The sequence below is a fragment of the Schistocerca americana genome, chromosome 3, assembly GCF_021461395.2.
Source record: "Schistocerca americana isolate TAMUIC-IGC-003095 chromosome 3, iqSchAmer2.1, whole genome shotgun sequence".
Lineage (NCBI taxonomy): Eukaryota > Metazoa > Arthropoda > Insecta > Orthoptera > Acrididae > Schistocerca > Schistocerca americana.
Window position 1 is genome coordinate 356237632 of NC_060121.1, and position 13827 is coordinate 356251458.

General features: G+C 36.2%; 1 protein-coding gene across 7 annotated transcripts in view; it reads left to right on the top strand.

The window, feature by feature from the left end:
• The window catches only part of LOC124605321, a 33562-nt gene extending 24507 nt beyond the window's left edge, over nt 1-9055 (top strand). For all 7 annotated transcript variants that reach the window (XM_047136913.1, XM_047136911.1, XM_047136915.1 and 4 more), the window contains one exon: nt 51-9055. In XM_047136913.1, coding sequence (XP_046992869.1) covers nt 51-2790 — 2740 coding nt within the window. In that variant the 3' untranslated portion in view covers nt 2791-9055. The remainder of the gene's footprint in view (nt 1-50) is intronic.
• Nucleotides 9056-13827: the final 4772 nt, after the last annotated feature.

A 13827-nucleotide genomic window follows, 5' to 3' on the forward strand; every position in this document is an offset into this window, starting at 1 on the left:
GCAGAAGCATTTTGTTTATATGTTGCGATAATTTCTTTGTTTTACTTCAGGGGACGACGCAGATCTCGCTGGAAGCTCAAATTCCATCACCAGGCTCTTCCACCAGAATATCTGGACCACTATGAAGCTGCTATGGCTCAGCAGGATGCAGCTGCTGCAAAATCTGCCCAGAGCAAGCAGCAACGTCCAGTTCCTCCCCTTGTCCCACGCCGCCCCCCTGTCATCAAGCGGGAACCTGAGGGTCAGTGTACATCGACTTCCCCACTGACTGCTGCAGCTACTGCAATTGAAAGACTGCATATAGTAGCAGCACCTAGTGATATATCTGGCAAAACCTATATGGATTTTCAACATAGAACTGAAGACAGTGTAATTACTGAAACATCTCCTAGATTTGCAAGACATAATGTCAACAGAAACAGTGAAAGGTGTGTTCCACCAAAAGGACTTTTGGGAAGCCTTTTAGCAAACACTGATAGTTGCCTCCTTGCAGATACAGGAATCAACAAATCATCTTGTGAGAGTGACCACAGAAGATCATCAGTCATCATATCATCTGTATCAAGTGGAACTGATGTGAACAGCAACAGCTGCTTAAACCATTCTACAGCATCAAGTGCAAATGTATGTTCTAACACTGCAAATAAGGTAATGAACTATCAGGACCTGCCATATATGGGAGAAATAACTCTTGACAACATGAAGCCACGGAGAGGAAGAAAACCAAAGAAAGCTGACATATGCCATTTAATTTACAAGAATTATGGCACTGTTTTTCCTGGCATGACTGCAAAGGCTGTTGCAGATACTACTGAAGAGTGGCATGGAAGACAGTTAAATCAGCCTGAACCAGTCATATGTAACACATCCACTGATGTCACAGCTGGTACCAGTGTTGCACATGACTCATCATTTTTAAGGGCTAAGAATGGAATTCTTGAATCTTTTAAGGCCAATGTACCACTCAATCACAGTGATGTGCAGAACAGGATTATCAGCAGTTTACTGGAAAAGCGACTGACAGCTGTGTCACATGACCCTAATCGAGGAACTACAGTAAGTGCAGATTATTTACGTAATGTTGGTAAAGTGGAATCTCGTGTTGACACAGAGAATTGGGACAAAGCCCAAGGGACTTCAGTATTAGGTGAGGATGAGGAACCACTGAATCTTTGCATGAAAGACTTGAATCAGCTAAAAATTAGACTGTTAAGGAAACATGACAATTTTTATGAGTCAAGAACCAGTGAAGCTACCACAGTAAAAAGTGAACCCCCATCACCGAGTGAGGCGGACCACACAGAAGAAAGTGAATCTCTGCTTGATGACTTTCCCAGTGAGTGTGTGATTGCAAATAGTGAGCCCAAAGTCATGCTTTCTGCAACACCGGATAATGAAGGTGTACAAGAAGGTTTAAGTATGTTTCCTCCTTCAGTGTGTCCAAATCCGTCCTCAGTGTCAGTATTTCCATTTGATCCTAACAGTGCTGTCATTCCACCTATGCCTTCTGGATATGTGTACTGGCCAAGTACAGGAGTCTTTGTGCATCCAATGGCTCTTCAATCACAACTTCTATATTACCAGAAGTTAGGCGCAATACCCATAGTGCCTATTGCTCCAGAGCAGAGTCAAGGGTTTGTCCAATCACCTTTGCCATCAGTAAACATTTTGCCACAGGTCACTGCAACACCATCTCCTACCCAAACAAATCCTACCAAAATTGTTCCTGGGAAAGACCCTAAGTCAACACACAGTAAAACTGTGATTCCTAAAGCATTTTCAATGATGGTAGAAGCCAATCATAAAAATTCTACTAATTCCACACCCACATTGTCTGAAACCAGTTTTACTAGGATGAAGCGACTGGCACCATTGGGCAACCCTCCAGCCTCTGGAGCTCCAACAAAAAAGAAACGCTCTGCAATTTTCATTCCACCCATGCCAAGTGAAAATAGTACTAACCCCACAACTGAAGTCAGCATATGCAAATTCAAGTTTACAGGAGGGGCTAAACCAAGCCTTCAAGAAAAGAAAATGCTTTCTGTAGATTCTGGAGGTAATTTTCGTTACTACAGTGGAACAGGTGATAAATCTATGAGAGGGTATGAATTCTTTCCAAGAGAATCACTTCAACAATCAAGTGCAGCGTCATCATCGTCTCCATCTGAGAATTTTCTTACAGCTGCTTCAACCATGAGTGGAGGTGACAGAAATATCCCTGTGAAAGATAATCACACGCAAGGAATTTTTCCACTAGACAGTTCAAGAACTCATGTTCAGCAATTTCCAGTGTGTAATGATATGCTAACAAGAGAACTGCAGAATGCTAATGTACTGAATAGGACTTCTGAACAAAGTGGGGCTCATTTCAGTACTGCACACAGCACTGATCATATCTTCAGGCCTGCAGATGTCGGTGAGGAAAATTCTTCACAATATCATTTATCACGTCGCAAACGGAAAACAAGAAAGTCTTTGGCTCGAGAAAAGTTGGAGCAGACATTTAAGGAAAAAGGATTTCTTATACAGACTCAACAGTTGGAATCTGCAGAAGGAGCCACCTACTGCAAATTCAGGCAGTTGAGAAAATTCACTCGTTACCTTTTTCGCTCATGGAAAGATTATTTACCAGGTAATGTTCGTGAGATGTCCATTGCAGCAGGTGTATCAGGAGTTGATGGTTCCCCACATCAGAGTCCTGAAGGAGCAGTATCAGAAGGAGAACTGTCTTCTAGTAGTCGTTCCTCACCAGCTACACAAGACCCTCCTGAACAGCCTCCAGTTGACTAATTTTCTGCTCATGAATCATGTAAATCTGTATATAAATTTATTCAGATTTTTGTAAATATGTAAAACTTCATAAACATTTGGAACACTTATTGATATCATGTCATTTCAGCTCGTAGGCAACAAAAAACTGAATTTACTGTATTTCATCTCTTCTCATCTTTATCTGTGTTGTTGAAGAGTTAATATTTTATTTTTGTGAGTCATTGTCCATTGTTTTGTTTTTTCAGTGAAGCTGTTTAGTTCCTTGTTTACAATCTGAAGAACTGTTGTTACACTTGTAACTGAGATTAGTTAAGTTGGGCACTTTAATATATGATTCAGAAACACGAGTAACTTAAAATGCTGCTGTATAAAATGTGACGTGTGGAGCAATAACAGAAAACAAAAATATGGCCTGTACACTGTTCACTAGCCTTATAGATAATATCAATTCATTTACACTATTGTGTTAATTTAAGAAGGCAACAATTGTAAAATTAATTAATTTTTCATGTTAAAAGAAATCTATTTATTATTGTTCTGTAAAATAGATAAACAAAGTATTACACAATTATGAAAAAGGCTGTGAAATTTATTGCCATGTAAACTGTCTACAGTTCTTTCTCTTAGAATGTAGTCAGTTAATGTGTTTAAAACAATTATTTCATAGTGACTGTGTAACAGAAACAGCTTTTCTTTCTTTACCATGTCAGAATGATTAATTTTTAATCAGTTACATAGGTTTTTTAAAATTTGTAATGCTTAGTTCAGATTGCTGCAATTACCGCCTTTTTCTTCCAGAGTCATCACTCATGTTCATGCGTGTTTCCTTACAAGTAGGAAAGTGGTCTGTTTTGCTTGTTTTTGTAATAGTATGTTTGTGGACTTCATTAAGTTACAGTGATTGCATTTGGTTTCAGTCTTAACGATTGTGTGTGCACTGATTAGAGAGGCTAAGTGAATGTCTCCTTAATTTTGATCTCCAACTGCATTTCAAGATTGTTTCTAGGTTCAAGAGCTTTAAATGGTAGACACACGATAAAGTGTCATGTAAATATGTTATACCAAAGACCATTAAATTTAATTTTTATGATTTCAAATGTTAATGTTGAAATATAAATCAATAACACATACTTATGCTTCTCCATTCTTTTGTTTGGGTGGACATCTTTACATGGACATAATCCATAACAAACTATTACACATGAACCATATAATGGGAAAAATTTCTAGAAGTTATCATACTCGTAGTTATGTAATATTGATGAATAAACAGCTGTCATCATTGTATATACTATCAGACTGCACAGTAATATGACATAGCAAAAATTTGACATGGCAGGTTCTCAGAATAGAATATTTCACATGTAATGCAGTTTACAGCAATGGAAATTACAAAATGTGGTGAATAGACAATACATTATAGCACAGAAAAGCACACATGCATGTAACTGTGGCAACACTGTTGAGGCTGCAGAGTTTGTGTGTGTGTGTGTGTGTGTGTGTGTGTGTGTGTGCTGTTATGTTTAGCAGCTTTCTGCCCTCATTTCCCAAAATAATTCAACATTTAATAAAAATATGTTTAATGTTTTAACACCATTTATGAGCCTAAAGTGTAAGAGAATATTGTGATCATATGGAACAGATGTATGTGAGGTCATTGTCACAAACCATTTGTATCACTGTCACTATTACTATCTTTTAAAATCATATTTTTTACACAATCAGTTGTTACTTCAATACTCATTTGACCAAACAGAGTAAATGTGTAAATGCATGAAAACACAAGTAGTCAAATAAATTTTAGTAGGCTGGGCCCAACTTAATTACAGTGCAGTAATTTATGGCACATTTTTAATGTTTGAACATCTCCCTCTCCCTAAACTGTTTATTGAATATATAAAGTGAAATAACTATTTGAAATTAGAAGTGCCTCTGTAGCTTTACAATGCAGTACTGTACCATACTCAAGTGACTTTCCTTGGGATGCATTCTCTGGCTCCTTCCTTGACTAAATCAGCTCAAAAGGGTTAATAATTAAAACTTATAGCCTATTCACAACTAGTATATGTTGCTTCTTATGGCTGCAAGGCATAATTGCACTTAATCGTAATAAATGTTGCTGTGTTTGTAGATTATATCATAAAACAATCTTTCAGGAGATCTTTTCAGAAATGAATTACAAATTGCATATCAGTACATGAAAGTTACAAGTAAGCTTTTACAATATTATATTTATATATCACCTCTGTGGCACAGTGAGATAAATCCACCGTTACTTACAGGAAAGTGACTTACAATCAATATTTTGCTCTACGGTCTCAATAAACAGATAAATTCTTGCAGTTAAGATGTTGCATTTAGTTAAGTTGTGCTTGTCAGTTTTGTCACAGTGATTTACAGCTACAAGAATATGACTATCACTACTAAATGTTTCAAGTTGTTTATCCATATCAGCCATTTATTACAATGATATAATCATTACATATCAATCTGTTCAAGCTCACTTACATAAGATTGCATTTATTGTCTGTTACTTTCATGATGCTGTTGTAGAAAGCTTTTATTTTGACCTCTTTGTATCATTAGTTGTACATGCACAGTTCAGTTGCGTGAACTGGAAGTCAATAATAAGAATATGTTTGCCCATTCTATTATTTACAAGTATGAATTTGTATTATATACCTTCCTGTCTTGGAATTTCAAATCTAATAGATCATATCCCTCTTTTTGGATCATTGACCATTGCTATCTTTGCCTATGTTGAAGAGATATCTTGAGACACATCATGTGCATCTTTGGTTTATATGTTTCCTAATCTACCAATCATAACTGTGTTAGGAAAGACTGAAACTGTACTTCCAATCTGTACTTCATGTTTTATTTATTATGTGTATGTTATGCCCTGCACCCTTTTTTGTATGTTTAGAAAAACAGTTAAGTCTTTTATACTATTTTGCCAGTGTGACGAAGTCACTAGTTTATATAAGTTACAGATAATTACCCACAAAAACAAAAAACGGTACTTCTATGTACATTACAGATTTTGCTGTTCCTGGGAGTCAGTTGTCTTCACAAATCACACAAACTGTGTGAGTAAGTCTAAGAAATTTAAGGGTCCAATAAATATAATGCCTTAGTCCAGTCAGTTGGAGATGTGAATTAGTCCATTCGGTTGGAGATGCAACATACCAGAACACAAATGACAATATATTCCCACTCATGGTACTTAAGTCACATTGTACTATGATCATTCTAAAACAGAGTATTTTTGAGATTTTAAATGTTATCTTTATGCATCATTGTTGTTGTTGTTGTTCTTGTTGTCTTCAGTCCAAAGGCTGATCTGATGTAGCTCTCCTTGTTTTAGTCAAACTGTGCCATAAAACTCTTTTCTCATCAGTTTTATTAAGTTTTTTTCATTAACTGTCTGATCTTCAGTATTCCTCTGTAATACCAAATTTTAAAAGTTTCCTTGCCTTTTGTTTGTACTGTTTATTGTCCTCATTTTACTTTTAATCATAAGAGGTGAAATACTACCTATGTTAGCATTCTTCATATCTCCAGGTGTAACATAGACCAGTAGCTTCCCTACCACATAACCGTACTGTACTAAGTAACTTAAGACAAACATGTTTGGGACTGAAGAATAAGCAGCTGACAGAGAATTAATTTTTCTGCTATTCAGGAAACTAACAGTATTAGAGGAAGAGCAGAAACGGATCATATCTAACCTCCTTTTGTTGTTAATTCCAAAAAGTGAACAAACAGCCCTGAAAAATTATAAGCTCCAAACAATAAAAACAGGAGTTCTGATAGAGAACAAGAAAAATGTTAAAACTGTGCAATGTTATATGTGTTCTTACCATTGTGACTATACAGGAAAGAAGCACATAAAGAATTTAATTTCAACAATATTAGCAAGACGGTAGATTGTGACCTGACTCCAAAGACCTGTTGAGTTAGAGACAGGAACAATGACAAGACTGTTACACATTCTAGTTTTCAGCAAAAGTCTTCTTCAGTAAAGAAAACACACCCACATTCTTACAAGCAAGCAAACCTCACGCACACAGTTCACTACTGCCGGCACATCCGACCAGAGGACCATCTCCAGTCAGAGCTGCTGGTGGTAGCAGTCATGTGTGCATGAGATTGTTTGCTTATGTGAATGTATGTGTTTTCTTTGCTGATGAAGGCTTTGGCCAAAAGCTATAATGTGTAACTATCTTTTCATTGTGCATGTCTGCAACTCAATGAATTATCTTTACGATGAGAAGCAACGTATGCTTTTGCTAATATTGTTGATGTTCCAGCCTAGAGTTGTCATTATTTGAAGAATTTAATCTTGTCATTCATTGTTAGATGGTAAAGGTGAAGCAGGACAGTCTCTATTCACCCTTCACACCATAACTGTTAACTGTGAATTCAACACCTGCTCATGTTATTAGTGATGAATATGTGTATGCAATAACTAACATCCTCCCCCCTCCTTCCAGAGAAAATGCTTTAGAAATCAGACTTTCAGTTTCTTACAACAACGAAGATCAAGTTCTTGAACTCAAATTATAACTTGCTCGCAGTTTTACCTTTGTATAGCTTGCGGGACTATTTTAATATCTTTTTGTCTATTTCCCACATAATCAGAGAACCTGCTTTCAATAAACAATTTTGTAACTTATGCAGTGTAGTTCAACATGTAGCTGCACTGCACTGCTGTGGCTTAATTTTTTCACGTGTGTCTTAACAGTAGCAGTTCACCTGCTTATACTTACACTTTACACTGAGATTGCTGTTGCTCTGTCAGGTACTGACCAATACACTTCGTTTGAATAGTTTAGCGTTAATGTAAGTTTGCTTTGTACAGAAATGGTATTTTGCAGTAAATACCACATTTCATGTTAAAAATAAATTTAATACAATATACGAAAATTTAAACCATTTTTGTCTTATGCATCCGTAGTACAAACTTAATTTCAATTTCTTATTATAATTACCATGCTTATTTCAAAGGTAGTGAAAAAAGCGCTTTCCTCTCACAGATAATGATTATTTATTCTTTGTTATTATTGTTGTTGTTGAATTTGTTGTTACTGCTGCAGTTCCTTTTTACAAACCAACAAATAACTTATCTGTTCATGATGTTAAACTATCAAATGTGTTAACATTTATTTATTATATGTTTGAAGTGTAACACAATATTTTATTTAGTTAGTGTTGGGTTTTTAATACATTTGTCTGACAGAGAATAATGAACAGAGAATAATATGTTCTTTAAGAATCCACAGTAGAGTATGAATATTTTAAGAATGAAAAAATATAAGCTCTCTTCAAATGTGGCATTAATGTTTATTCATTTATAGGTGGAATCCAATGACTGAGACTGCACAAAAATTTGTTTTATTATAGTATGCTGCAAAATTTGAATTTGTACAGAATTTTTCAATATTTTAATCAGTATGTGTTATAAATGATGCTTGAGATACTAAACATTAGCTGCACATTTATGGTACATTTATGTCTGACTACGGCTGTTGATGTTTCTGTTCCAATAACCCAATATTGCCTAGTAAGTAATTTTAATTGGTGATAGTTTAAAATAATTTAATTGATTCCTAAAGACTGCGGACAAAATCCAAATTGTTAGTTCTTGGATGTGTAAAGTGGTATGTAATGCGTCACACTGAATGTTGTCCTATGAAAATCAGCCTCTTTTCAGGTGAGATTGTCAATGATGTTTGTGGGTGTTTTGTTCTGTGATGACTGAACAGCACTAAAATTATCATACTTGTTCACCAGTTCAGTAGATGAGTATACTTTACCCTTTTACCAGAGTTGCATAAATAAAAATATTCATTTTCATGCTTTTGTTTGTCTTGTTACATTTGTATAAGATGTTATCACTTTTTGTATTTATAAGAGAAGAAGAGCCTGGAGTGAAAGTTTAATGAATATTAAAGATAAAAATTAAATACAAATAAATTTAAATTAAAGTCAAATTAAAGGTACAAAAGGAAAACTGTGAGCCTGTTGACCTGTTACCAACTATTAACCCTAGTAGTGTACATCCCTGAAATTGTCACACGAAGTGTACAATATATGCAAACTAACTTGACATTCAGCATGATGGCTGATGGGAGCAAACATACAGGCATTTCCCACTTACAGTTGCTCCCATCAGCCACCACAATAAGTGTCAACTTAGTCTGCATCATGGTCACAATGACCATCAATTACTCGGTGGAGAAACTGACTGAAAAATTGAATATATTATAATGAAACTGGACTCTCTTGTACTAAACTCATTTTATTTCACCTCTCTCAGGAATTTTTTCTATCAATATTACTATTAATAAATCCATAATTCAAGATGAAGTAAAAACTGTCTTGGAAACTTTTCAGTGAAGAAAGCTGAAAGTCATCTGGCTCTAAAGACTTTGTTGGCAGTTTAATGAATTGCACACATTACATAAATATTTTGAGGTGTTCTCAGTTATTCATAAATCTGTTCATTCATTATTTCCACACTCTTGGAATACGGACTGTAGCATTAGCAGCTGGGAAGACTGAACTATTATGCACAGCTGTGCTCCAATAATAACCACTCTTACCATTGATGACTGTATTTTCTTCTTCAGTGTCTGAAGGTTCGGTAGACTGGTCAGTTTTGCCATTGACGATAACTGCTGCAGTAGCATCAACTTCAGAATCATCTCTATCACAGAAGTCTCTTTCACAATTGAGTTCTTTTAGCAGTGCTCCCCAATTATCATCTTCTGTTAGTACAATGTCATTCCCATTTGATATTTTCACATAAATTAACTTCACACTCCACGAATGAACACAATGTGTACTCCATGGTCACAGCAACCCTTAAAAGAATAATTCTGTTAAATTAATTAAACAAAAATGTCTCACAAATTTGAACATCCGTCCTCTACTAGATAATACTCAATGCTGAATTTAGATGGTGGCAGTGGGCTGCATAAGTGCAGTGGCACATGCACAGTAACAAACAAAAAAATTCCAGTGTGAGTGGCCCTCATGTAAACTCCTAGGGTTAAATAAAACTTTTTTCCTACTTTTATCTGAATAAATGCAGAATTTTTCACTGTCTCAAGTGTAGCACAAGATATTGTTCACAGTCTTATCAAGGAAACGATCTTTGTATTCTCTTGAAGGAACTGAACAATAAAGGCTGCAGGACAAGATAAAGATAAAATATAATAGCTGTCATCATCATAATTATTGTAATGGATAAGAAATTGATTTCAATGTGTTTGGAGAATCCTGGGAAGAATTTTAGGAAATTTAAACCTGATTTATGGATATGGTTTTAGTCAGGTTGGAGAAGCTTCTTAATTCCAAGTTAGCATGGAGTTACAACTGTAGAACTAATATAGCACTACTCTACTGCAGCCATTTTGCACTATTAGTTTGAAATTACTGTAGGAAAAATAGACGATGTAGAAATTTGCAGATTCTTGAGAGTGTTTGTACACTAGCATATGTGTGCACAGATGATTAGCATTACAAATATGAAAACACCTGACATAGAAGGAGTGGCAACCGCCAAAATGAAGGTGTGCCTTTAACAAATTACTTGATATCAGTCACTTATTAGTAATTAGTTTAACAGCATCCTACTTTCAGGACTGCACAAATCAGATACAGCTACAGACAGGGATTACCACTTGAGAGTAGTTAAGAAAATGAAAAGGTAAGTAAAAGGGTCTGAAGATCTGTAATGTTACTAATTTACCAGAAACCGTACAGAAAATGAAATTAGTTCAGAAGCAGTCGGACAGCACATAACATAACTTGTGAGCTAAAGCAAGATGGAAAAGAAGTATGGAGGTTTTGGTGTGCCTACTTTTGGATGGGGTAGACACCAAGCATCACTAAAGTTGAAGTCAGGTTGTGTTTAGGCTTGATCTGTGCACCTGCATCACACATTCTCCAACAACCGATGAACATTCTCTAGAGTTCTGAGCTCTCTGCTGTGAATATCACAGCCAGTGCAAGCATTAAACATGATGGCACTGAGTTATTTAGTGAATTTTAATTCCATTTGTTGCAAGTTCTCATTGCTGATAGAATGGTGATTGAAAAATTCTACGTAATTAAGCAAGAGAAGTAATTTGCAGGATACACACTTTCTTCAAGTGCACAGCATTTGTACAACAACAGAAGCTTGGAGCCTGCAACACTTCAATCCCCACTCCACACCTCAACCTGTATGAACCACTATCATTAGTGAATTGGACTGCAAGTGCTCCTGCAGACAACAATGAATAAAATTGTATTGCCACTAAAGAATTGCCATTGCCAAACAATCTAGAGAAGGTTTCGTTTCTGCGGCGGGTGTCCAGAGGAAGACTGACACCCATTTACTGTCAGCAGTTGTTGTTACTGTTGTTGTTGTTGCTGCTGTTGTCTTTAATATGCAGACTAATTGCAACTCTTCATGCTAAGTAGAGTACTCTATCTTGTGCAAGTGTCTACATCTATGAATAACTGCTGTAACCTACATTCTTTTGAACCTGTTTACTGTATTCACCTCTTGGTCTCCCTTTACAGTTCCCCCCCCCCCCCCCCCCCCTCTCCACCCTCACCACCACTTCTCTCCAATACTAAACTGGTGATCTCTTGATGTCTCAGAATGTGTCCATCAACCAATTCCTTCTCTTTGCCAAGTTATGTAACAAAGTCCTTTTCTTCCCAATTCTATTCAGTACATCATTGGTTACACGATCTACCCATCCAAACTGCTGCATTCTTCTGTAACATCACATTTCAAAATCTGCTATTCTCTTCTTGTCTTTTTCATCCATGTTTCACTTCCATACAATGTTACACTTCAGACAAATACTTTCAGAAAAGACTTTGTAACACTTAAATCTATATTCAATGTTAACGAGTTCCTCTTCTTCAGAAATGTTTTTTTTTTTTTTTTTTAATTGCCAGTCTACACTTTATATCCTCTCTACTCCATCCATAATAGTCATTTTACTGTCCCGATAGCAAAACTCATTTACTACTTTTAGCATCCCATTTCCCATCTGATGCCCTCAGCATTGCCTGTTTTAATTCAACTACGTTCCCTCACCATTGTTTTGCTTTTGTTGGTGTTCACCTTATAGCCTCCTTTCAAGACACTGTCCATTCCATTAACCACTCTTCCTGGTCCTTTGCTGTCTCTGACAGAATTATAATGTCATCAGTAAACTTCAAAGTTTTTATTTATTCTCAAAGGACTTTAATTCGTTTCTTTTCTTCTCTTTTTCTTCGGTTTCCTTTTCTGCTTGCTCAATGTGGAAATGGAATAACACTGTGGATAGGCTACAACCCTGTCTCACTCCTTTCTCAACTAGCGCTTTCCTTTCATCCTTTCATGCCAACCTGTTTCTGTACAAGTTGTGTATAACCTTTCACACCATGTATTTTAATTGGTAGAGGTGAATGCACATAACAGTTAAAAACTGATCCACTATCTGTGTAATGAAAAATAGTTATGGGCAGGAAATATCAGAATTTGCTCTTCAGATACGGTTACCAGGTGTAGGAACATCGCCGGCCGCAGTGGCCATGCGGTTCTAGGCGCTACAGTCTGGAACCGCACGACCACTACAGTCGCAGGTTCGAATCCTGCCTCGGGCATGGATGTGTGTGATGTCCTTAGGTTAGTTAGGTTTAAGTAGTTCTAAGTTCTAGGGGACTGATGACCAAAGAAGTTAAGTCCCATAGTGCTCAGAGCCATTTGAACCATTTTTTTTTTTTTGGAGGAACATCAGCTGTCATTTATATGCCATGGGAAATGGTCTCAGTAAACAAAGGCTTTAGTAATACTTCAGGTACACTCAACATACACAATTGAAGATGACTTCAGCAATGTGTTTAAATCATTACATTCTTAAAGGATTTTGTGAAGTGTGTAAATGTGAAATTTTGAGAGTTGCTCAAAAGTTAGGGATGTTTACACACAGATGTGACTGATTGGTCACTCCATATTTGGTTGCACCATGTATATCATAGTTTGTGTTTGAATGCTTCTGCTAAGAGACTACTTCTGAAAGACAGTTTTATATCAAATACAGTTACAGCTGCTAACAAAGGAAGAACAACAAACTGCACAAGCCATGAATATGAAATAACACTCATTTTGATGTCTTTCATAAAAATATGAGGCCTCATGAATAAAAAAGATGGGCAAGCAGATATGGTGTACCACTCAAAACATCATCAGAAAATCACTGAATTCAATCATCTATGTGTAGATGGATATTAGCTGACATCATACTATTGTTGAACTAGTAAAGAGCAAGTGAAACGGCTCACACACAAAAAATTTGGAGTTAAATGTCAAGTTCTACACACTAGTAAACACCATGCTGAAAAGCTCTTTGAACACCATTTGACAACACTAGAAAACCATAAGCTAGGAGATACTGACAGTATTAATAAAATTATGCATATCTGACTGGACACTCATTGTTTGTGAAAACTATAATATTTATTTCTTGTATTACCTGTTGGGGACAACTAGACATGTCAAAGACCATTTGTATTATAGCCCGTAGTAAACTTCTTAACTAGGAGCTGAAGGTCAAAGTGCACCAACCACCAAAAATTGCTTCTAGACACAATTTTTTCAGTGATTAAGGCAAAAAAGTGAAATTAATTGGTTTAATTAAGCAAGATGGTAATGTGCTGACAATGAAATATGCCAACAAATTAGATTAAGATAATATAAAGAGATTAAGTTTAGTGAACTCATAACCAATGGCTTGATAGTTGCTTCTAAAGGATATTCTCTAGAGTATTGCTCCAAAAAGGCATATACTGTACTCCTTATCAAGAAGGCATGGCAGCAGATGTCAAATGGATTCAGACACATGCTACTAATATTGTAACAGCCCACACAATAGTGTGGCAGAAATATTCAGGGAACTTAAATGGAAATGATCAGAAGAAAGATGACATGGTTCTCATAAAACTGCTGGTCAAATTTAGAGAACCTGTATTGGAAGAAAACTGAGCAACCACTGTGCTCCACCA